The sequence below is a fragment of the Rhodnius prolixus genome, unplaced genomic scaffold, assembly GCF_049639745.1.
Source record: "Rhodnius prolixus isolate KJV_2025 unplaced genomic scaffold, Rpr scaffold_1, whole genome shotgun sequence".
Lineage (NCBI taxonomy): Eukaryota > Metazoa > Arthropoda > Insecta > Hemiptera > Reduviidae > Rhodnius > Rhodnius prolixus.
In genome coordinates this window covers 40,929,485-40,955,286 of record NW_027411581.1, presented here as the reverse complement: position 1 = coordinate 40,955,286, position 25,802 = coordinate 40,929,485, and the positions used below count along the sequence as shown (strand labels likewise).

Sequence of the window (25,802 nt, the reverse complement as noted above, 5' to 3'; positions counted from 1 at the left end):
TTAGGTTCAGAACGGTAGAAGCAACCGAGTACAGAAGGACGTTAGACCATCGGCAGGTACACCCAATCGCATTCAGGTCCTCTCTTCAGGACGTTACTCTGCTCGTCATACAATTTAGCCAGTTCTTTTAGAAATAGTTTTTATTTAGTTTTCCCTAGTCAGTGGCGCGCATTGAATTAAGAGCTAAATAGTCATTCAACCGGCAAAAGAAACTATTTTATACACTAGTTCTCTAGCAAAGAATGTAATGTCCTAAACCAGGGGTCGGCAACCTATTTCAAGTAGAGAGCCATTTCTTCTTAAATAATTTTAATTAATCTTACCAAGAGCCGCAAGGATGATAGTGTAAAAAGTTGTAGTAGATCATTTGTATTCACAAATTATTATTTTATGATATTCAATAACGTTTAAATGTTTTATTTATTTATTTTCATATATTGCAAAGTAAGTAAACAAAAAAAATAATAACTAAACCTGTGTTTGAATGAAAATGGCGGCAGTACTGTATAATTACGTACTGTATTTTAATATAATTCTATTCAATTTCAAACCTATCACATTTAAAATTCTTTTTGAAAAAATATCTTTACTTTAATAAATGAAATTTTCATTTGTTTCAATAAAATTGAAATATACAATTTATTTTGGACAGGCTGAAGAGCCACAAAATTTGGTTAAAAGAGCCGCATGCGGCTCGCGAGCCGTGGGTTGCCGACCCCTGTCCTAAACGCATACTTACTTTTAAAAGCCTAGGTTGCATCACAACGAAGTGCAATTCTGCGTCAACTATGAGATCAGTTTCTCAAACCTAATCATCCAATTCCAAATGTCAAAGGTCCAACATAGGTCTTCATATAAAGGAATATAAAGGAAATCGGACATGTGATTAATTTGGACTAAAATTGCCGATGTTAGCCGAATTACAAGAAAGCCAATATTTTATCAGAGATTTCCATTCGCTATAGTAAAATCCCAATGAATCAAACTGGATTGTATTTATCAGTTTTATAAGGGTATTTACAGAAAGTGAGATAAGATAAGTTGAAGCACTTAAATTAACAAATTGATAGGCTAATTTCAAAATTCAGTATGTAGATAGATGTAAGGTGTTGAGATGTGGCTGCGGAGGTGCTACATAGTGCTACTAACTTACCTAATCACTCTAACTTCATGCGAACAATTTAGATTCGATCCGAATATTCACTATACAGATGCCACGCATCCCAGCATAGTGTTACAGTTAATAGAAGACAATAAACATTTATTTTCAATTAATGGAATATTTGATGCTATATTAAAAATATTAGATGATGTGAAAGATGCTTTTGAAAACCCAGCGACCACTCAAGATGTGTACCGTTGTGCTTTTGCTTTAAGCAAATACTTAGGAAGTCTAAAAAATGCCAGCATGTGGGCATTAAAAAGTGAGTGTAACATTTAGCTTTTTGGTACTTAGCTTTTTCATTTTAATAAAAAACATTTCTCAAAGATTTAGACTTGAATTTACATTTTATTTATTCAAAATTTATGTATTTATTGTAATAGAAATACATTGTTTCAATGTTGGAGTTGTGTTCGATCGATATTAAATAACAATAATAAAATAAAAAATTTAGTGAAGGGTTCCAAAAAGCAAGAAAAAAGAAATATATGAAACAAATCAAAAATTTTAAAGTAAGTTTGCTCATAGTAAATATTGCGAAGTGCCATACTAAGAGATAATAATAATAGCGTAACACAAACAATACACATTTTGGCACATTGTCCAGACAACCAAAGATTAAAATCAAAATAAATGCAAACAAGTATGATTTAGGTAAAAAGTAAAAATTCTCTCAATTTTAAAATAAAATCCATACATTTATAAAAATGAAATAAATTTTTCTTATCTTGGCCAGTAATCTTTCAGTAGTAATTTGACTTTTTTCTTTCTTTAAAACTTAATTCTCTGATCACTTAGAATTTGGACAATTACAAATAATAGTTATCCAATTATCTATCTCCTTTTCATATAATTTACATACGTTCTCACCTATAATTTTAGATGTTGTATCTTCTAATTTTGAATTTTGAAAACAATTTCCCCGACATTCTCACTTTCCTTCGTTTGTACAGGAGAGTTGATGTTTAGGATGTGGTCGTAATGAGAGGAGTTCTTCCTTAAAAGAGTATGGAAGAGTATGGTAAGAAGAGCAATGGTCCAATACACTGAGATAATTTCTTCCTTTTAAGAGACTTGTTTGATTTTGTAGATACTATTGATGAGGTATCAGTTTCATTTCCGTCTTCATGTAAATCCTCTACTGGAAGATTACTCGTTGAAGGGCACAACTTCTGAATATCTTTGTCATATTTAATCAAAATAGGTGGTGAAGTCTCATTCATTTTAACCAACAACCTGTACTGCGGAACCAAATAAGTTTCAATGCCCCATTAAGACCCAGTTGATACAATTTTTGATAGAGTGAATAATAATTAGTGCTGCACGAGACCGAGACGAGGCGAGACTTTATGCAGTCTCGATCTCGGTCTCGGTCTCGGTCGCTCAAGTCTCGGTCTCGGTCACGGTCTCGGTCGCTCAAGTCTCGGTCTCGGTCTCGGTTTTTTGAATTTTTGTTTAAGTATTAAAAGCGGTTTGCTATTAATAATCTTTTCAAAAAATGTGATTATTTTCTAATAATTATTTTAATTTATATATTGGTAACGAAAATGTGTGTAAAAGAAGACAACTACTTACACTTCAATGCATCATATATTACTATTACTGTTATATATCTTTATATAATTTCAAAAAGATGTTAAAAACGCGCCAAATGAAAGACCCAAATAACGTATCTGCCTGCTATAACAAGTCGATTCGTGAAATAAAAAATACACCTCCCAACAAACTTCCCGCTCCATTAGTTATGGCTGTTGGTGAAGATAAATAATCTGATGGTTCACCTTTTGACGACGACGACGACGACTGCATCAATATATTTGCAAAATTTGCTCAAAAATCAGCAAATATCACCGAAGCATGGAAGACAATAATAATTAATTACACCAAATTAGACCAAGCACCAGTAGACAGACGTTTACATTTTAGAATGGTGGAAAACACATAAGAATTCCTTCAAAAATTTGTCTAGAATGGCAAAAGATATTTTTAGTATCTGTGCAACTTCAGTGCCATCGGAAAGATTATTTTCACAAGCTGCGATGATAATGACCAATAGAAGATCTTCTCTAACTTCTGACTCAGTAAAAGCTCTTTTATGTATCAATGCTTGGGCAAAGTGTATCTTAAAAACGAAAATTTGTGGCAATATTTTTTAGGTGCATAGATAGTTTTTTTTTTTAAATTCATTAATTCCAAAATTCTAAAATATAATTCAAATAATACCTAAGTTCAAAGTATTAGATTATTAATAGTGAAATTTATGAAACTGAATGAATGAATGATATGAATAGTGAAATTTAGTGAATTTATGTAAAAATTATGTAATTCGAAGGGGGCCGCCACGCCCACGGTAGCCGAGCGGTGCGAGACCTGCGAAGCTAATGTGTATTGTGGTACTGGGTTCGATTCCCGGTCTTAGGCCTTGGATTTTATTTAATGGCTAATATGAGAAATTTACAGTAAAGTATGTTTGCTAGTCGCCTCCGTCCGCGACGCCTAATTGGTAGTTGGACGTAAAGCCCAGCCTGAAAAAATAGGCGATTACTTTACTTTGCTTACTTTACTTATGTAATTCGAAGTCAAATAGATGTAGTAATATTGAACATATATAATAAAATCGTATCTTTTAATAATTAATTCAATACCCGTAATGATTATTTATTAATAAAGAACACAATTTTATAATTTTGTAGCTAAAAATTAATATTTGAAAACCCGAGACAAGACCGAGATTTCTCGACGAGATATATATCATGTCTCGATCTCGGTCTCGGTCTCGGTTGCTCAAGTCTCGGTCTCGGTCTCGGCACTAATAATAATATGGAAACATGTATTAATTTATGTAAATTTTCCGTTTAGGTATAGCAGGAACCATAATTTCGGAAGTTAACAAATTTTGATTCGTTTCTCTTAAGCAAAAACGCTTCTTTTTCTATAGTACTGTTAAATTTCAACAAAATATGAATGGTGAATCCAAATTTCTGTTCGATCTTGTGCGGAAGCAGAAATCAATCCTATCTTTTGTGAGTTCGTAATCTCACGCTTGCCCTGGTGTAAACAAAACTTGAAATAAGTCTTCTTCGTTAAGTTTAGGAACTACAAAAATTTTGAGATGGTATTTTTCACAAATCATTAAATTTTTTAACTTCAGATTTCAAAGTAGAGTTTTCTTTTTACAACTTCGAAATTTTCTTCAAGTTCAGTTTAACTTTTTTAAAATTTTTTGAAATCTAGAGACAATGTTTGCCAAATTATTTTGATCATTTCTGAGATTAGTCATTTCAACTTAGATAGAATAATAGAAAACATATCTAACTCCCACCTTCAGTAAGTTCCATTTCAGTAAGGGATTGTGAACCTTTGCCCTCAACAATTAACTTGTCTGAATTATCTTCGCAAATTTTCTTATCAAAAGTAGATTAACCACAGACAAAAAGACTGTAAAACAAACAACAAACTTAAACCAATAAGTAATTTTTAAGATGAATCCGTTGATACAAATTTTAACTTTAGAAAACGCACGTAAACTACTGAAAACAAAGTTTATATGGAGAGCGATGTTGACACATTCACAGTCAGTACACAGCTCCTATTTATTCACAATTTAAAAGATTCCAATCGTTTTATTTTGGACATTGAGTTTACTGTGGAATCTGAGTCTTCAAAAGTTTGTTTAGTTAGGTGAGTTGTGGTTATAGGAAGGAGACGTTTTTAAAATATGTTTCCCAAATTAAAATGGCAGGTTGTAAGTCTATAAATATTACCAACTTTCAAAAGAATTTAAAGTTGTCGTTTCACTTAATGCTATCATTGATCAGAAGACAATAACTCTTCAGGGTTATATTAGCCTTGGCGAAAGCGACTTGGGGATTTTAAGCAGACTTGAATCAAGCCACCTGGCATCCAAGATGAATGTGGGCTAACTAACTGCCGGGCCATAATAGTTAATAAATTTCTGAGTCTGCAAGACAAGCTCTAATCGATATCATGGATATGATTACACGAATTATAACTGTAGTATATTCTGCTGAATATTGTTGCTCAGCATTCAAACCTACTGTTTTTTCACACTAAGGTAAAGGTATCGCCAGCATTTGTATAAAATCGTGTAACGAATAAGCGACTTAGTTTGCGTTATTGAAATCTCACACTCATTTACACATTATACTTTTTATGAACGCTTATATTCTGTGACATACACTTAAAAACAAGCAATAGATCTTTTAGTCGTTGTGATTTTGGCTTTAATATGCAACTTTCTTTTGAAATCCAGTTGTACTGACCTCCTAGTTCAATAACTAGGAGTTATTAGTAGTCGAAAGAAAGCTTTAATATCTGACCAATTGAATGTACCGAAGATATAGTACTTACGTCATTACAATTAATTAGTAAAAAAAGATGTATAAGTATTGTACTTTTGTATTATAAAGTAGTAATTAGTAGATTAATGCCCCAAGATTTTTTAGAAGTGGGTAACATTTTGACACGAGCCAAAAAAGAGTGTTGTGACCGCATGAAGAAAATACTTCCGCAAACGTCACTTCCTGCCAGCAAATTCATATCAATGCAGAAAAAGTGTACGTGACGCAAAACCGTAATATATAAACATAGTAAAGACTGATTTTCTATGTTCCTTTAAAATAATAATAATTTATTATCCACAAGAATTTTGTTCATACAATTTTATTAGTTAAGTTACACCAGCGCTAGATACTCCATAAGTAACAATGACAATAGCTGACACCACTACAAACTCACTAATTGAGGGGAGAAGTTTGATAGCAGTGATAGCACTCCCTAAGTCGTCTCCAGGATTAGCTACTCTCTTCAGAAGAGAGAAAATCGCGAGGCCACTGGCGTATACAAAATGTATTTACATTTATTACCGTTGCTATTATTTTCGTTGCATTACAAGGTTCTTTATTTTGAAATATGGTGTTTAGGGTATTTGATAATTCCTCTTTCCCGATTTGTAAAATTTTTTGACCCGAAATTAAGCCCTTTTCAAAAAGGATCTTTTTCTTAGATCTACCAAACCAATTTAATATTTATCGAAATATTTGTTCCAAACATAAGAAAGAAATAAAATAAAAAATATCAAGCAAGCATATACGAGGGTCGTTTGAAAAGTCCGTGCAAAAATAAAAACTACTTAATTTTTTGGGGTAAACCTTTTTAATTTTTCAACATAGTCTCCTTTTAGGCTTATACACTTCGTCCAACGCTGCTCTAGTTTGTTGATCCCTTCCGAATAATAGGATTTGTCCAAGTCTGAAAAATAGCCATTCGTTTCTGCAATTACCTCCTCGTTTGAATAAAATATTTTTCCCGCCAGCCATTTCTTCATATTGGGGAACAAATAGTAGTCCGAGGGAGCCAAGTCTGGAGAATAGGGGGGATGTGAAACGAGTTGGAACCCTATTTCCATTAATTTTGCAACCACAACTGCTGAGGTGTGAGCTGGTGCGTTGTCGTGATGGAAAAGGACTTTTTTGTGGGCCAATCGTGGGCGTTTTTCTTGCAGCTCGGTTTTCAAACGGTCCAATAACGATGAATAATATGCACCTGTAATAGTTTTACCCTTTTCCAGATAGTCGATGAGGATTATTCCTTGCGAATCCCAAAAGACAGTCGCCATAATCTTTCCGGCCGAAGGAACGGTCTTCGCCTTTTTTGGCGCAGATTCCCCCTTGGTAACCCATTATTTAGATTGTTCTTTGGTCTCAGGAGTGTAGTGATGTATCCATGTTTCCTCCACAGTGACGAAACGACGCTTAAAGTCCTGCGGATTCTTCTGGAACAGCTGCAAACCGTCCTTGCAACACTTCACACGATTTTGTTTTTGGTCAAGCGTGAGCAATCGCGGCACCCATCTTGCGGATAGCTTTGTCATGTTCAAATGTTGATGCAAAATATTATGTACCCGTTCATTCGAGATGCCCACAGTACTAGCAATCTCACGCACCTTCACTCTTCTGTCATCCATCAACATATCATGGATTTTATCAATGATTTCTGGAGTAGTAACCTCAACAGGGCGTCCAGAACGTTCAGCGTCACTTGTGCCCATATGGCCACTCCGAAAATTTTGAAACCACTTATAAACTGTTCTAATCGAAGGTGCAGAGTTACCATAATGTTTATCAAGCTTCTCTTTAGTCTCCTGAGGCGTTTTGCCTTTCATAAAGTAGTGTTTAATCAACACACGAAATTCTTTTTCGTCCATTTTTTGAAAATCACTCGACTTCCTCGATTCAAACGAATGCCAAACACAAAGAAATAGACCGATCTGGCTGAAATTTGGTGTGTTCTTCCAAGAGATGCTACTAACTAAACATAACCTCGATACGCGCCAGAAGTGCTATCTCTCTGACTTTGCACGGACTTTTCAAACGACCCTCGTACTATGCTTTATTTAGTTAGTTGCATTTATAATACTACTCGTAATTTAAATAACCATTGGATAATAATTATTCTTTTTTTCGGACACCATAAAAACGCTGTATATAAACGGCGTAAAGAATAAAGTTACGCTAAAAAAATAAATGCTGAAAAATTGATAAAGTTAGACCCTCGTTTCTAAACAATACCAATTGTAAAAAAAAAAAAAATATTTTGGGTTTGAATCAAGTATTCAATAAAGTCGGTTATTGTACCATTCCAATGCAGTATGGAGGCACTACGCCGCACTGAAGTTTACAAAATGGAAATTGCAAAAAAATATCGTTTATTTTTATTTGTTGTTTCAATAATTGGAGCTATTGTGCCATTACTTTTTCGAAAATATTTGGTTTCATAAAATGATAAATTTGCTAATAATACTCGTTAAATAAAAAATGTACTTAATATTTAATTTAGATCAATTATTTCTGCTACAACGTAACGAAATATTTTAAATTTAAAATGTATAAAGATTGGAACAAAATAATGGTCAATGTTTTCATCAATTTCCTGGTCTCTAACCATTACCAATAGATGGAACGTTCAAAAAGATACATAAAGGCTAGGCCTTTTCAAGAAAAGAGAGATAAAATTTAATTATTGTAGAGTGTTTATGCTGCCTGAATTGAGACGAAAATGGATCGTGAAAAACAAATTAGTAATACTGGATCCAGTGTACATCAAATTTAGTAATTAACAAAGTCATGGTGTTGCTCTAATGAAGGTCATTAAAGTGTGTCCTGTTCATGTAGTGTAGGATGTTACACAGTGCGACCAACATAATTTATGTTTAAAAAAATCCGATTTTTAGTGAAAATAATTCCTACGCCTCGAACTTTTAACCTTCAATGAACATTTAGGAATTTCAATGAATCAATGGCTCTCGTTCTCGTCCATCATCGCTGCATCTCAAGGTTTCTATTAGCCAGATTAAAGTAATTGTATTGGAGTTCCCTATTTCTGCTAAGAAATCTAGTTGGTGTCCATAAATCATGCGAAATTCAAGTTGGCAGTTCAAGAAACTTATGAACTAAGATTTATTTCGAAACTATTGTTTTCAGATAAATTAAACGATATAATTTAGCTATTATTATATTGATAAATAAATATTTATCGCAGTGTTTATCAATAAATATTGAATCCAAAATTTCCAAAAGATATGAGTATTGATTCTGTGATTAGCTTAAAATGATGCATATTTATAGCAATTCTTATAATATTGTAAGTGCTAACTAATGAAATATTTTTGGTAGAGGAATAGAATTTCAATTTATTACATTATACCTTGAAGCTTGATAAATCAAGATAACAGTTGGGGAAAAAACGAATGAGTAATTGAAAATTATCCCTCTTCATCTAAACTGAAGTAATTTTGACTCAAACGTAACAACAATAACAATGTCAATTGTTCACTCAAGGATATGGCAAGTGAAGTGTCCTTTACTTCATCGTGTTTTTTAGCGTGGCCGTTAAGAGCTACTTCCGGCCAAAATAAATACAAATATTCTTTTTTCTACGCATAAGGCAGAATGTCTCAGTGTCTAATGGCCAAACTCTAGGAATCCAAAATAGTACAATTTAAATTGAACAAAAAAAAAAATATATGATAAACTGTTTTCGAAATATTCAACTTTTGGGAGGCATTTCAATCATTTTCGAAAACTTTTTACCACCTTACCATATAAAATTGCTAATAATTTCAAATGTGCCAACATTACCACAAATCTTATAGCTCTATTCGAAATAGCATTAAATTTTCTGTTAAAAAATCCAGTTTTTAATGTTCAAGGACACTTAAAAATTTCAAAAAATTGAGAAATTCAAAAATTATAATTGTTAACATTTAATACTATACATTTATGAGAAGTTTGCAACTAATTGTGTGCAATTAGTAAAATTACACAGCTTATAGAAAGAGCTGTTCAAAAAATTAAAAATACTGAAATATTGATTCATGAAATTGGCTCTTTTGATAGACAATTTTACATATAAGCTTATTTTCTGCCTGGACATGCGCACTAGAACTAGATATCAAATTTCCGCCTCCTGCGATTTCTGATTTGGAGTTAATTGGCCTCCAAAAAAAAAAAAAATCTTAGTTAATGCTTAACATATTTAATAGGTGATAAGGCCATGCGTTCACTGAAATGGCAAAAAAAGCAAAAACACAATAAATAAACTACATTTTAAAAGATTCATTCATATTCAAATTCGACAAAGTCGGTGAAGTTTTAAATTTCCGAATTTACGAATTTTGGTGGAAGCCGTGGTATTGGATGAGACAATATCACCAATACAGAAACCATGGTTTTGCTATCCGAGATATTCTCTTCATTCACACTTAATGAAGTCTCGAGACCGTAGCACAAGTATTTAGAAATAGATATCAATTTCGAAATTTTGTAAAAAACGGTTCAAATTAAAATTTAGTAAAAACCGTATTCATGTCGACGTCGAAAACTTTCTTGCTTAAAACGAACCCATTTTCGTTGATGAAATTTATTAAATTAAACAAATTAATCCTTTTCATTGACTTACACTAACTTTTCTTTTTGAAATTAAATAATCATTGAGAATTCACTTTATTTACGTTCTTTGTTTAAGTATTGGAAGTAGTAATAACGCGAATAAAATAATTAAAAAAAGAAAATTATAAGATTAATATGATTTTGCTATTTCAGTGGTGGATTCAACTAGCAAAATTCAATCTGGACTACTCAACGGCCACTTCGTTAACTTAGGACATTATGACGAATGTGTTCGCATCAATGCACCTCTCGATCATAACTACACCATGTACGGCCAGCACTGCCTCGTTGATTTGCAAATATCATTGCCACCTAATGTTACTTTAGAGGTATGGATTTTAGATATTTGATAGTATTATCATTAATTTTTAATTAATGTATTTATTTTGGAATCTCCATCATTTTAAATATTAATTGCAAATATTAAATGAGAAAAGGAACATAAAGAAAAATTAACAGAATGTATCTGTTACTTTATTTCTTGCATTTGTCATAACCCCCAGTAGCGTAGCGTGATTATTTTATGTGCTAACTTCAATTTTATTTCAGTCAAATTTTTCAAGAACAATTCCTCTGAATAATAAACTTATCCGCATTATAGTATTGAAACACAGGCCAAGAGGACATGTTGCAGCATGCCTTACTATAGAGGAACTTCCCGTAAAATTTAATTTAACGAATGAAGAACGAGGGAGATTATACCAAAGCAGTCATTGGAATGTTCCATTCCGTTTGATTGTGGACGAAAATCTCTATTTAAGATTAAAGAAAATGCGAAGAGATTTTGGTTTATTTATATTCATTTTTCCATTTTTAAATCTAGTCTATAGAAGAATGAAATAATTTTTACTTTAACCTTCCAGCGGGCGCGCCCAAAAAGTTACAAAAACGGGCGCGCGTATCTTACAGATAAACTTTGGTATTTTTAATTTTTTCTATCAATAGAAGGAATGAAATTAATTAAATAACATCTGTAATTATTAATAATGGAGTAACAAATAAAAAAAGACTCAGAAAACGACAGTACTTTTTATTTTTTACAAGCCAATAAGTGTAATAATTACCATCAGCATGTTCAGCCACTAGACTGTCTAAAAGTGTTCGCAGTTATTTCCTCCTCGTATCTGAGATATACTATGTCTTTTTCTGTCAGTAGAAAACAATATTCTTATAAACAATGTTGAAAATAGTTCAATTTGATGAACACGTATAAAAGAAAAAATATAAATAATTGATAAGTCAGGAAACTTACTCGAATGGTCGCGAGTATATGTGAGGCACAGATCGGCAATTGCAAAGAAATGTACAACCCCAAACAAGATAAGATTTTTTAAGATTAACTGAAGGAAACTAGTCATGAGGGTGTAGCATTGCTTAAAGGGCAGCATCCTCCGCCGCTCCGTCTCTAAACTGCGATTATTTTAGTCTATGCGTGTATCTGTGAGATACGCGCGCCCGCTGGAAGGTTAATGGCAAACTTGGCTCATCATCTAAGGGCTGTGCCGCTTTGAAAAAAAGTTTATGCTTGTTTCAAGACTAGTTTTCACACCAAATTAGGGAATATTTTGTTGCTTGCATCTGTACGTGTAGTGACTGACGTATAGTGACATGAACGGAAGCCAAATTGATTACTAGTAATTAGTACTAGCAAGTAGCTTTCCCAAAATTTTAAATCATTTTATCAGCCTAATGAAAAATAGAAGGCAAACAGGATTTCTGGTACTATTCAATGCTCGGAATTAAACCTTAGGGATTTCAAAAGCAAAAGCTCATAACGGAATTTGAACAGTGCTTAGTGTTCCCAAACTAAAGTAATGAGCAAACTTATTAACTAACATTGTAATATAATTATTTTATTAATATTTTATAGTTGAAGAAAGAAATTCTTATCTCCGCACACTTTAACCCATTAAGAACCAAAGGAAGTTACAAAATAAATACAATTATCTTTTCTGGTAATCAATGAGAATTACTTTTCTTAGTTTTTTAATTAACGTTCTTTCCAAACTAATTGATTTATTTTTAAAAAAAATAATAAATATTAACATCTTTCTAGTGCCATGTTCAACTAGAATAATACAGAACAATAAGGTTTCTACAATTTATTCACCAATAAATTTTGAATAGATAGACGGAGTGAAACAACCAATCAGTCTGCTTCTCGGATCTAATACGCTAACCCTAACTATGGGACAATGTTTCCCATCGGATTGTCCAGCCTACCTCATTGAACATCTTTATAATACGGTTCTTTTCCCCATCAATTTCTTTATCAATGGAACTGGCTACCAAGTGGTCACGTCTGTGGATGCAAAGGACTGTCATTTGTACTCCAGACCAAATTATACAGTAGCGGAGTGGCTAGTCATGTGAGTACCATTCCGATATTTGAAATTTAGCGATATTTAATTAACAGCATTATTCACAAACACATTATGTTCAATAACATGACTTTATTTATCAATAAATTATTTAAAAAATAAAAAATCCTCGCTAGGATTTGTCTTATCTGGGGTAAATAGCATTAAGATATAGACTACTTTCATTATCAGGAATTATATCGTATGTAAGTTTCCATCAATCTAGGAACACTAGAGATTTCATTAATTACTTTTTGAAATTTTTTATTAGTAAAAGTTAATTGAACTCTTTATTTAAGCAATAAAGAGTTCAATTTACTCTTTAATAATAAATAATACCAAGTAGTCACTATAATAATTTACATTCGCCCGACGTCCCAAATGTGGAATATCTCGGTATCCCACATTTAGATAATTTCATAGTAACGTTAAGCGTAGTGCTGCAAGAGAAACGAGAATTAATAAAGAACACAATTTTATAATTTTGTAGCTAAAAATTAATATTGAAAAACCGAGACCGAGACCGAGATCGAGACATGATATATATCTCGTCGAGAAATCTCGGTCTCGTCTCGGTTTTTCAATATTAATTTTTAGCTACAAAATTATAAAATTGTGTTCTTTATTAATAAATAATCATTACGGGTATTGAATTAATTATTAAAAGATACGATTTTATTATATATGTTCAATATTACTACATCTATTTGACTTCGAATTACATAAGTAAAGTAAGCAAAGTAAAGTAATCGCCTATTTTTTCAGGCAGGGCTTTACGTCCAACTACCAATTAGGTGTCGCGGACGGAGGCGACTAGCAAACATACTTTACTGTAAATTTCTCATATTAACCATTAAATAAAATCCAAGGCCTAAGACCGGGAATCGAACCCAATACCACAATACACATTAGCTTCGCAGGTCTCGCACCGCTCGGCTACCGTGGGCGTGGCGGCCCCCTTCGAATTACATAATTTTTACATAAATTCACTAAATTTCACTATTCATATCATACATTCATTCAATTTCATAAATATCACTATTAATAATCTAATACTTTGAACTTTGATATTATTTGAATTATATTTTAGAATTTTGGAATTAGTGAATTTGAAAAAAAAGACTATCTATGCACCTAAAAAATATTGCCACAAATTTTCGTTTTTAAGATACACTTTGCCCAAGCATTGATACATAAAAGAGCTTTTACTGAGTTAGAAGTTAGAGATCTTCTATTGGTCATTAACATCGCAGCTTCCGAAAATAATCTTTCCGATGGCACTGAAGTTGCACAGATACTAAAAATATCTTTTGCCATTCTAGACAAATTTTTGAAGGAAGTCTTAAGTGTTTTCCACCATTCTAAAATGTCAACGTCTACTAGTGCTTGGTCTAATTTGGTGTAATTAATTATTTCTGTCTTCCATGCTTCGGTGATATTTGCTGATTTTTGAGCAAATGGTGCAAAAATATTGATGCAGTCGTCTTCGTCGTCAAAAGGTGAACCATCAGATTCTTTATCTTCACCAACAGCCATAACTAATGGAGCGGGAAGTTTATTGGGAGGTGTATTTTTTATTTCACGAATCGACTTGTTATAGCAGGCAGATATGTTATTTGGGTCTTTCATTTGGCGCGTTTTCAACATCTTTTTGAAATTATATAAAGATATATAACAGTAATAGTAATATATGATGCATTGAAGTGTAAGTAGTTGTCTTCTTTTACACACATTTTCATTACCAATATATAAATTAAAATAATTATTAGAAAATAATAACATTTTTTGAAAAGATTATTAATAGCAAACCGCTTTTAATACTTAAACAAAAATTCAAAAATCCGAGACCGAGACCGAGACCGAGACCGAGACTGCATAAAGTCTCGCCTTGACTCGGTCTCGTGCAGCACTAGTTAAGCGACTACAATGGACAAATATAAGAATACTCGTATAAATTAAAACTGTCCGGTAGGATTTAATCCATTTAATTTCGATTGATCACAATATCTTATACCCTATAATAATCAAACTATCAATCACAGAAAAGGAAAAGGTATACAAAATAACAAAAATTATGATACTGAAAAATTTAAAAAATTCTATTATTATTTATTCTATTATTTTATACTACGAGGGTCGTTTGAAAAGTCCGTGCAAAAATGAAAACTACTTAATTTTTTGGGGCAAACCTTTTTTATTTTTCAACATAGTCTCCTTTTAGGCTTATACACTTCGTCCAACGCTGCTCTAGTTTGTTGATCCCTTCCGAATAATAGGATTTGTCCAAGTCTGAAAAATAGCCATTCGTTTCTGCAATCACCTCCTCGTTTGAATAAAATCTTTTACCCGCCAGCCATTTCTTCATATTGGGGAACAAATAGTAGTCCGAGGGAGCCAAGTCTGGAGAATAGGGGGGATGTGAAACGAGTTGGAACCCTATTTCCATTAATTTTGCGACCACAACTGCTGAGGTGTGAGCTGGAGCGTTGTCGTGATGGAAAAGGACTTTTTTGTGGGCCAATCGTGGGCGTTTTTCTTGCAGCTCGGTTTTCAAACGGTCCAATAACGATGAATAATATGCACCTGTAATAGTTTTACCCTTTTCCAGACAGTCGATGAGGATTATTCCTTGCGAATCCCAAAAGACAGTCGCCATAATCTTTCCGGCCGAAGGAACGGTCTTCGCCTTTTTTGGCGCAGATTCCCCCTTGGCAACCCATTGTTTAGATTGTTCTTTGGTCTCAGGAGTGTAGTGATGTATCCATGTTTCATCCACAGTGACGAAACGACGCTTAAAGTCCTGCGGATACTTCTGGAAAAGCTGCAAACCGTCCTTGCAACACTTCACACGATTTCGTTTTTGGTCAAGCGTGAGCAATCGCGGCACCCATCTTGCGGATAGCGTTGTCATGTCCAAATGTTGATGCAAAATATTATCTAGCCGTTCATTCGAGATGCCCACAGCACTAGCAATCTCACGCACCTTCACTCGTCTGTCATCCATCACCATATCATGGATTTTATCAATGATTTCTGGAGTAGTAACCTCAACAGAGCGTCCAGAACGTTCAGCGTCACTTGTGCCCATATGGCCACCCCGAAAATTTTGAAACCACTTATAAACTGTTCTAATCGAAGGTGCAGAGTCACCATAATGTTTATCAAGCTTCTCTTTAGTCTCCTGAGGCGTTTTGCCTTTCATAAAGTAGTGTTTAATCAACACACGAAATTCTTTTTCGTCCATTTTTTTGAAAATCACTCGACTTCCTCGATTCAAACGAATGCCAAACACAAAGAAATAGACAGATCTGGCTGAAACTTGGTGTGTGTTCTTCCAAGAGATGCTACTAACTAAACATAACCTCGATACGCGCCAGTGGTGCTATCTCTCTGACTTTGCACGGACTTTTCAAACGACCCTCGTATTATATTTAAAATTCTATTATTTTATTTATTTATTTTAAATGAAAATCGTTGGTTTAAGTTAATTCTTCAATTAAAAGTTTTAAATTATCTCTTAGAAAAAGATTTTCCTTTTAGGTAATTTAATTATTATCAAAATAATTAAGCAAACCATGTTAATTTTAATTTCAAAGGTTTTGTGAAATAAATTTGTAGTTTGTAATTAAAATTTAGTTTAAGTAGCGTACACAAAATGAAAACATGTTCGGTTTATTAGTTCAACAGTGAATGAAAATATTTTTAATGTTAAATATTTAAATTCAATGGAGCATTTATTACTTTTATTGTGTACATACTTCAAAATAAATAAAAACTAATATTTAATTTAATTCTGGTCTAATGGGATCATTTAGGCTTCAATTAAACGTAAAAACCAAGATAAACCTTGGCAAAATTTGTTAATATTCCTATCTAAAATTGTGGTAAAATTCACTTTTAGTATCAGTAGAACATGGTGGTAAAGGTGCTCGTCATGGAAACTACAAGGGAAGGTTATAATTTATTGGTGGTAAATACCAACCAATCAAACATCAAATAACTGATCTTCTCCATTTTGCGCATTTACAACTTAGCCAATGCGAAACAGGAATCATACCGGGCAAAAAAAAATGGCCTGCTCTACTACTTCTGATTGGCTGACTGTTTCTTTCACTCTGAATATACTTTTTCACCAAGAACTTGCTGCGAGCTCCTACTGCATTATGTTCCACTGATACAAAATTTGCATTTTTACTGATGACATATTACTTTTTTTTATGTATTCTATAGCATTTTAGCAATTATCGACTTACAATAATACTAATTTCCAGCCTTATTAAACATATTTTAAAATATATACTTTATGAATAATATTTTAGTTTTAAATAATCTCTTAGAAAAGTTGCGTATCATATTAATTTTAATCAACCCTTATACCTAACTTTTTAAACTGTAAGTTTTTGTTAAGAAAATTAAATACTTGTGTGACTATTAAAAACATTATTCACTCTTTTCATTTGTGATATTTACTCACTAGTGCGAAAACCAAGGTTATCTTTGTCTCGCTGCAGACTGAGCCTTTCTTAAATATATATACGTATAACTTCTATTGATTCGTACGAGTATATACCACTGGGAATCTAGAAGTTTGTCATTCCTCATTACATTCTCTTTACACCTTCACAATGTTCTTTGAAGGTTTTTAAAATATAAGCTCTTATTTTTAACCTATTTTTTTTTTTTTTTTTTTTTTTTACCAATCACCGCTTAAACCTGATGTGATTTAAATAATTTATAGGATGGTAATTGTGATGATCTTGTTCTTGGGAGCGGTGTGCACTGTAGCAGATCTAGTCTGCCTCCAGGAGCTGGTCAAGACCACACGTAGGTATTTCATTGCGTAGGTATTACTTTCTTTATATTTAATTATTTATTTAATCTATAAGACAAACTGTGGAATAGATAAAGCAATCACTTGAGTTAACACCTGCATCAATATGAGATCCAAACTATTTAATCTAACCTATTTACTTATATCGTCTGTGCACTGATAATGATAATACAGAAAAGTATTTAATCTTATTTTTAAGGCGATAAAATTGTTGATTAGTCAGCAAACTAATAAGTAATCCATTTTCATTTAAAATGAATTCACATAAAATTAAACCCATTTTTAGAAAGAAACCTTTAGTTAAATTCTCATAATTTATTAAGAATTCTAGCAATTCCACTCCTATTTCACATAACAGTATTACATGAGTGAAATTGAATTTAAATTTACTTCTCCAAACCTCAAAAATGTATTTTGTGACTTTTGTAGCGGCACATCCTGGCATTCAGATGGTGCTAGCCTTCTCTGTGACCAGAAATTTCAATAAATTGACCAGCACAGAATCATCGCCTGAAACAATGAGTGTACTCAACGGTTTAAAAGTGATCAGCATCATGTGGGTGGTGATGGGTCACAGATACAGATACCTGATAGCCATGCCTCTATCGAATCTCACGGATATTGCTGACGTAACTTTGTAGCTATATTAATATATTGATAACCTTTTTTAAAAAATTACTAGAAAATTAAGAAAACTTTGTTTAATTGTACTTAGGTGATTGTGAAATGCAGTTAAGTTCAATTAATCAGCTGTAATGTTAAAAAAGTAAATAAATAATAATAATTCTGAATAATATTAAAAGAAATACGTAAATAATTCTGTCATTGTAGTCGAAATTCCAAGTAAATCGAAAAAGTACATGTTCTAATCTTTCACTAATTTAAACAGTTAATCAAAATCTATTCTCCACACCGTAAAGCATTCTTGATAAAGTCTGCCAAATCAAACTATCTAAAGTAACCGCAACGTCCTCAGCATTAAAATAACCTATCGGTAAAACTCCATGTTTTACTGATAATTTGGATTCTAATCCGTAAGCTTAGTCTTTCAGCGCCTAGTATATTAGTTGAAGTGTTTGATGCATGAATTCATGAGACAACCTATTACTGTTACTCTTAATTTAGGGACGGAAGATCATCTTTTAATCATACGGAACTGCATGTACTCCATAATATCCTACGCTCGCTTGGGCAATGCCTGAACACGTTAGAGAAAAACTGTTCATTGCTCGCTTGCTATTTGTAAAATGAATAACCATCTATTATTTGAACCGTTCATTGCACAAACTGTTTAACTCAACTTTTTGTAATATCTAAAATTTAAGTGTCAAATCACTTGGTTGAGTCATAGTTTTTTTGTAATTATAATAAATTTCCCAAATAATAAAGATTAATATCAATGAATGACAAAAATTAAATAATTTATTTCAGACGCCCTTTTGATTAATTTCGTGCACTAATGTAAATCGTTGCAATAATTCAACTCAAATTCAAGTGGCAGGTGGTGAATGATAACGGTAAATTTCTTTGAATTGATATTATAAACAGAATTATAAAAAACAATGTACATTATTCATCGCATTTCTCTCTCTTTTTTTTATGGAGTTAATCGAGTAGTGCAGCGAATGGCTCATTTTTTAATAGTACCTACGAAAAAAGCCGTGGGTTAAATGTACGAATATTTCATCAAACGACTTGCTATGGTTCTATTTATGCCTAATATTTTTTTTTTTTTTTACAGCAATTGAAGGATTGGACAAAAATGTTTATATTTAGCGCACCTCTATCTGTGGATACATTTTTTATGATCTCTGGCATGTTGAACATGTATGTATTTTGTTCTATAAGGGCAAAAAAACCACGTTATACGCCAGTGGAGTTATTAATGTATTACCTACACAGGTATATAAGGTAAATAATATGAAAAAGAAAAAAAAATTTGAATTATGCTTTGAAAACTAAAAAATAGTGAATTCAGAATCTTGGTACGAGAGTTTGAGGTCATTGTTCACAAACTATGTGGTTACTATTCAGGTACTAGCTGGTAATCTTTGTTTACTCTTGAAGTGCAAAAAATTTGTGATATATTCCTTATCATTTTATCTAATTTATTAAGTTAAAATGATTTAAAAATAGTCTTATTAATCTTTGTTCAAGCATCATCTGGTTTGATAACGAATTCTTAGTTTTTGAACCAACTAACTTGACCTTCGTAGTCCATTAGCGGCACATAGAAAGAAATAATCTTTACTTTCTTGCTGACATTCTAAATGAAAATAAGTTTTTAAAAAAAACTTCACGTTTATCTAAAACGTTTTTGCAATATTATTCTTGTACAGCTGTCCGAAAATAACGTGTTTTGAATTCGCCTGGATCAGAAATTAAATATCGCTTCTGACTTTAGTATCAAATCAAGAAAAGCGACATTAAAATAGAAAGCCATGTTTGAGCCTTCTGCGATTTTGATTTTTTGTGCTATGTTCATATCTCAAGGATAGAATTTCTTCTGAAAAGCTAATTTTTAAACTATAATAGGATTACCACTCTTGCCCTTATTAGGATTAAGAGAATGGAAAAACCAAAGTTCAAGTTGGGATTCACCAGTTCAGAAAAATTTACAATTTTATAACAATAATCTGTGTAATATCTTTCAGACTGACACCGGCTTACGCAATGATGGTTGCGTTAACCGCAACATGGATTTATCGACTGGGCGATGGTCCCATGTGGGACAGAATAATGGGCCCGGCTACTGAAGAATGTAAAGTCGGATGGTGGCAGAATATTATCTATTTAAACAATTACCTTGATCCAGAAAATTATGTAATTTATTTTAATGGTTAATCATAAATATTAGGGTTTATTTTTGAGAATAATATTGGCTGCATCTATTTCAGTGCTTGATGCAATCATGGTATTTAGCAGCTGACATGCAAATGTTTTGGCTATCACCGTTACTTCTGTACCCATTGTGGAAGTGGCCACAGTTCGGCTACGTCGAGGTAGTGATCCTGGCCGCTGGTTCAGTAGCTTCACCATTCCTTATCTCTTACTTTGAAGGAATCAAAACGCCAATACCAATGAGCACCGAGTAAGTTAGACTATCCGCTCCATTATATCCAAAAATCATCTCAAAGTATGAACAAAATATTTTACATTTTTTGTTTATATTTTCTGATCAATCAAATCAGTATTATGGGGTTGTCGATTTTATAATAGAATTAATAGTCGTAGCTGTTAACTTACTATTTTTTACATGCAGAAATTATTTTTTATATTTTTACCACAAAACAAACATCAGTTTGAAATTAGATGTCACAGAAAAGCAAAAAAGGATATAGGCAGAAAGCGGGAGTGCACAGAAAGACAAATTTAACACAGTTAATATTCTTCTTCAGCATAATTAAAATAAACCTTTAAGGTTACTTCGGTTGTTAGATATCAATGAAGAGCCTAAGATTAAATTTGGTTATAAATTTGGGTCAGAAATATCTTAAATCTGTTTAAGATTTCAAGTTTAAGATTCTGTTTTGGGTATACTCTAGATCTGTTTTTATTTTCTTCAGCTGAAGCAATGCTGATTGACGAGAAGCATCATTCTCCATTTAACACACCAAATAAATTTGAAGAGTCTTATTTGTTTAAGTATAAACACTAGCCAATTCTTCATCACCTTCCATACTCTGTGATGATTTAAATCGGATCCTTTAAGAAAGTTGCTGGAGTCTCACTATTTTGATATTACCAGCAATTTTAAAGCCTTTTATGAAACTATGAGTATTGCCAAAGCTATCGACTTTTTCGTTCCTCAATGAAGGATTCTTTAACTAACACCACAGACGTTTATTCGTTTTCTCAAGTGCCAGCTGAAGAAGTTAGATTATTCGTTTGGATATTAAGTATGGAGTTAATGATTAGGCGTTGAGAGATATTAAGGATTCCAAAGCCCTAAAATCCATATTTTTGCCTTCATTATTTGGAATCAGTATACAGCAGGTGAAATACAGTGGTTAGAAAAATTGTAAAAGAAATTCGTCCGCTTCCTCAAATATTGAAACTGTGAATTAATTTACTCCATCTAGAAGTTTGTGAAGGATTTTTTTTTTTTTAATTATTATTCATTTTATTTTATTTTATTTCTTGAGAAAGCAGCCGAAAATTTGAATGATCAGTGATCCTCTTAAGAACTTTACGCCAGAAATAACAGTCAAATGATATTCGGCAGAGAAGTGTGTTATTCACAATACTCAAGAACTGTAATACGTATTGCCAACTGCCAATTTCTAATGCATTCGTTCTAAGTTAGAAATGGAAATGTAAAAGACCTGTTTATTGTTCACAGCAAAGCAGAACAGCTCAAAATAATGGATTTGATGTATCTTCCCACCCATACTAAAATCACAGGATACATCGTGGGCATCTTGACTGGATATTTGCTATATGGTTTTAGGAAACAAAAAATTAAATTTAGAATGAATAAGGTAAAGGGTGAATTGTTTTAATACTCAGTTTACACTAGTAAATAATACGGCTAGAACCAATGTCTCTTCTTACTCGGTACTATTCAAAATGGGATTTTTATTTTTATCTTTATAGTTCAGGCATGAACTAGACTCCCTTACAGCGGTTCTACACCTTCAATATTGATCTTATGACTTCAATATTTATCATTTAATAAGTTTCTTCGGTTAACTTTATTCCATACAAAAGGTACACTGCACTTATAAGCGAAATTGACATGTAATCTTTAATGCATTTTGAAAAAACATGCCAATCTCGGAAAATTAGAAATGTTAATTAATTTCAGGTTGTTTTTACTTTGTTTTGTTAATATAGGGAAGTGAAGCAAACAGTGTAGAACATCTTAGATCTGTTTTCAAAAAAATAAAAAAAGAATCAATAAAAATTCAAAGATTTGTCAGATTTATGATTCAGAATCTTCAGCTGTATGTGACTGATTATTCATTTAATTTTTATAATTATTTTAATGACAGGTTAGCAATAATTTCCCGTGAAGTATTAACATATCTAGGCTCTCTGTTTCTGGTGTAATTTATCATTATCCTTACTTAAAATAAGTTAGCCCAATTTTGGAAATTGATGTGATCGTTACTTTAAAAGATAAATGTAAAAAGTCTGTAATTCGCCACTACTTGAGAGTCCGAACTGAAAGAAGTTTAAACTTCAGCTCGCCCAAATTTTCGATCTCAGTTTGTGCTTCTAATTTTTTGACATTACTAAGTGGTCTAGTTCCATTTCTTACTGTGTAGAGTGACTACTGTTAGCCAATTGGTTTATACTTACATTTAATGTAATTTTAATAACATATTTAGATTGTCAGCGCGTTGCTATGGATTGCTGCTGCCACCTGCATGCTGTACGCCATGTTTGGAAGTTTTCACATAATTCAGCTAAACAGTCCTTACTCCAGAGCTGAATCAGCTTTCTATATTGGATTTTACAAACTTTTCTGGACGGCAGGTCTTATGTGGATAATCATAGCGTGTACAATGGGATACGGAGGTGAATAGATTGTTTAATACCATTGAACTCTATAAATTCTTTAGTAAATCTTGATTTATGTTTGTAGGACCAGTAAACACGTTTTTATCTGCAAAAATATTTGGACCTCTTGGAAGACTTACATATTGCATTTATCTAACTCATGTTGCCATCATTTTGTATGATATTAGCTCCAGAAGAATGACTACATACTACACTGACTATGGGCAGGTATGTTGACAAATACAGACGTTTCAAGTATTCCGATACATTTTTGAAAAGACTTGCGAGCAACATCCATAACTAACTTTTTCGGCCGGGTCAAGATAAGTTTAGGCCAGTGGCTTAAGAGTACTTTTAGCAGTGAATTGTATTGTTATATTATCAGTCAACATTTCAAACTTTTTCAAAGCATTGCACTTTTTTTAAAAAAAATAAGGTACATAAAGTAGAGTTCGTTTTTAAACACAAATTAATTGTTTTTACGTTTAAAAATTTTCATTCGAAGTCACAGAATAATAGTTTCTGATCTTAATATATTTTTCTCTACTAAGGTTATCAGATCTTGTTGACAAAATTGTCAACAAGATAAATATTATTCAGTTTCTTTAAACTATTTTTCTATATTTAGGTACAAGCCTTTTTTGGAGACATGTTTTTTGTAATTATTTGCGCAACAATACTCAGTGTTCTTTTGGAATCACCTCTAATTACAATAGAGAAAATAATTTTTGGCAGAAGTAAGTAGAATGAAACAAATAATAGTAAGTACGAAGTAAGTATGAAAACCATTCTTATGTTACGTTTCCTTTCACCACTTTAATTAATTAATTCCAACTAAATAAAGAAATATAAACAAGAAATTGTGAGATGAAACATTTGTGGCAGGAGAACCCCCGAAGAGAAGTCAGCCACATGTGCAGCCGGAGACAGAGTCTGGATCAATTCAGGTGGCAGCTCAGAATTCATCTAGTTAAGGAACGTTTAATTTTATTTATACAAATCTCGCCTAAACTTTCGCAAAATGGAAACTAAAATATACAAAATGTATTGTAAATGTTTTATATTTATTCTGATTAAAAATAATTATGTTATTGATTTCAAAAAATACTTTTAATTGTTCTGTACAATATGAGAGAGTTTGCCAGTGTCCAACTGCTGTCAAATTGGCCACTTATAGTTACCTACTGTAAGGTTTTCTGTTCTATTTATTGTCTCCAGAGTAAACAAAGTGTAAATTTCTGTAAATATAAATATAGGTTTTGGAAATTAATGATTCCAGAAATTTGTCTTCTTGTAGTCTTAACCAGTTAACTGTTTCTACCTTGTTGGAAAATCTGTCCCCTAGGTGCGTCGTACAAATTAAGCAATGACGAATATGTTCGTCCAACCCAGAGTATGTTTGATATGAAATTTGGTTGCAATGAAATGACTTTTATATTTTTTTTTCGTTATTTATTTCATGTACATTTATTCATTTATTTATATTAACATAAATAGGGATCAAAAACATCAAAAATAAATTTCGTTGTGCTGGAATTGTTGTTGATCTGGTAACAGCTTGCTACATACTGTTTTACTTTCTTCGATCGGACAAAATATTTTCTAAATTACCTTATTATCTCGAAATACGCATTCAAATAATAAAGAGTTATGAGGAAATCCGACAAAGAATCACAAAACTTGGAATAACCTGTTGCCACTATGTAAACAGCTTACTCAATACTGTCCTTGCATAAATACCCAATTGCAAAGGATGCACACTGCTGCAATTATCCCGTATAGGTCACAACATACTGACTGGTATTTATGGAAATGAATCCCTGGACCTGATGATAAAATACCTACAATTATGCAGGAAAATTTCTTGGCAGGTTAGTAGCCCACGACGCAGTTTGGATGATCGCTAAATCTTGAACCCCGCACATGAGCCAAAAGCTTGAATACAGGTAAATAGGGAGCAAAAGGATCCTCATCCAGGTTTTTATTACCAGGCGCACCACTTACTGCATGGTCTAGCCTAACATAATATATGAATTCGTTATTGATTTAATGATGAATAAAAGAGAAGGATACATTTACGAAGACTAATTCATTCTAAATCTTCTATTAGTTCTTTTTATTTCAACATGGCCTCAAAATATTCCAAACTTCTTGCAGTTTAAGGATATATTTTAGTTTGTAACTAAAACTGCAAAATTAACTGCCGATGGTCACTATTGAAAACGCATGACGAATATACTCGTAATAACACAAAACTTTACACTTTTTTTTAAGACGAATATCTTCGTCATAAACAGTTAACTGGTTAATATACATGGTTATTATGGTATAGGCAGAATTGCAGCTCTCAGGAGAAGTAAAAAAGTATTAAAAAATATATAATTAAACAAGTGAGATTAAATTACTTTTTATTATTATTTTTATTTTTTATTACCTACAAAACTCTAAAAGCCTCCCTTGCTAAATCTATTTGTCAGAAAGCGAATGTTCCGAACTACGCCATTAAATTTTCTTTCCAGAAAGACCTGAACATTTCATACATATCAAAAACATCAACTCTCAAATAAATTCTACTGGACCCTTACTTTTTGCAATAAATCTTGTATTTTATTGTATAGATTATAATTTTTTTAAAAAATAAAATAAAATAAGCGCAAATTTACTGGTTGTTTCAACATACGTACAATTTCAATCGTATCTTTGTTTTTGAAAGTCAGAAAGAAGAGGGCGCATGGAAAATAGCCGATTATTTACAGGTGATTGATGTAGTTAGTGCTGAATTCAGAAACATTAATCCATTTAAAAATGTAGCAAGGACTCTCACGAATAGGCAGATCACATTCTCCATTTACTCAAGTACTGCTGACTACCAACATATATGTAGAGAGGTGAAAACTTCCACATGAGCAAATATAATGAGTGATGGAGTTTTCCAGCAAGTCGCCCCCTACCAAACCAAACATATGACAAGCATT

The 25,802-nt window shown here is 32.4% G+C and overlaps 1 protein-coding gene across 2 annotated transcripts; it reads left to right on the top strand.

Moving 5' to 3' along the window:
- The first annotated feature begins 1,100 nt into the window (after positions 1-1,100).
- On the top strand, positions 1,101-25,485 carry LOC141459948 (nose resistant to fluoxetine protein 6-like). Of its 2 annotated transcripts, XM_074139507.1 has the most exons (14): positions 1,101-1,424; positions 10,285-10,460; positions 12,002-12,086; positions 12,263-12,500; positions 17,230-17,315; positions 17,752-17,951; positions 19,064-19,233; positions 19,977-20,145; positions 20,220-20,413; positions 21,665-21,803; positions 22,656-22,845; positions 22,913-23,055; positions 23,456-23,564; positions 23,713-25,485. In XM_074139507.1, exons 1-14 carry the CDS (start codon positions 1,115-1,117, stop codon positions 23,799-23,801), a joined length of 2,298 nt encoding a protein of 765 aa, XP_073995608.1. In that variant the 5' UTR covers positions 1,101-1,114; the 3' UTR covers positions 23,802-25,485. The 2 variants fall into 2 exon arrangements, with proteins under 2 accessions (XP_073995608.1, XP_073995610.1); XM_074139509.1 differs by lacking the exon at positions 12,002-12,086 and having other exon boundaries at positions 12,259-12,500; positions 23,713-25,483.
- The last annotated feature ends 317 nt before the right edge of the window (positions 25,486-25,802 follow it).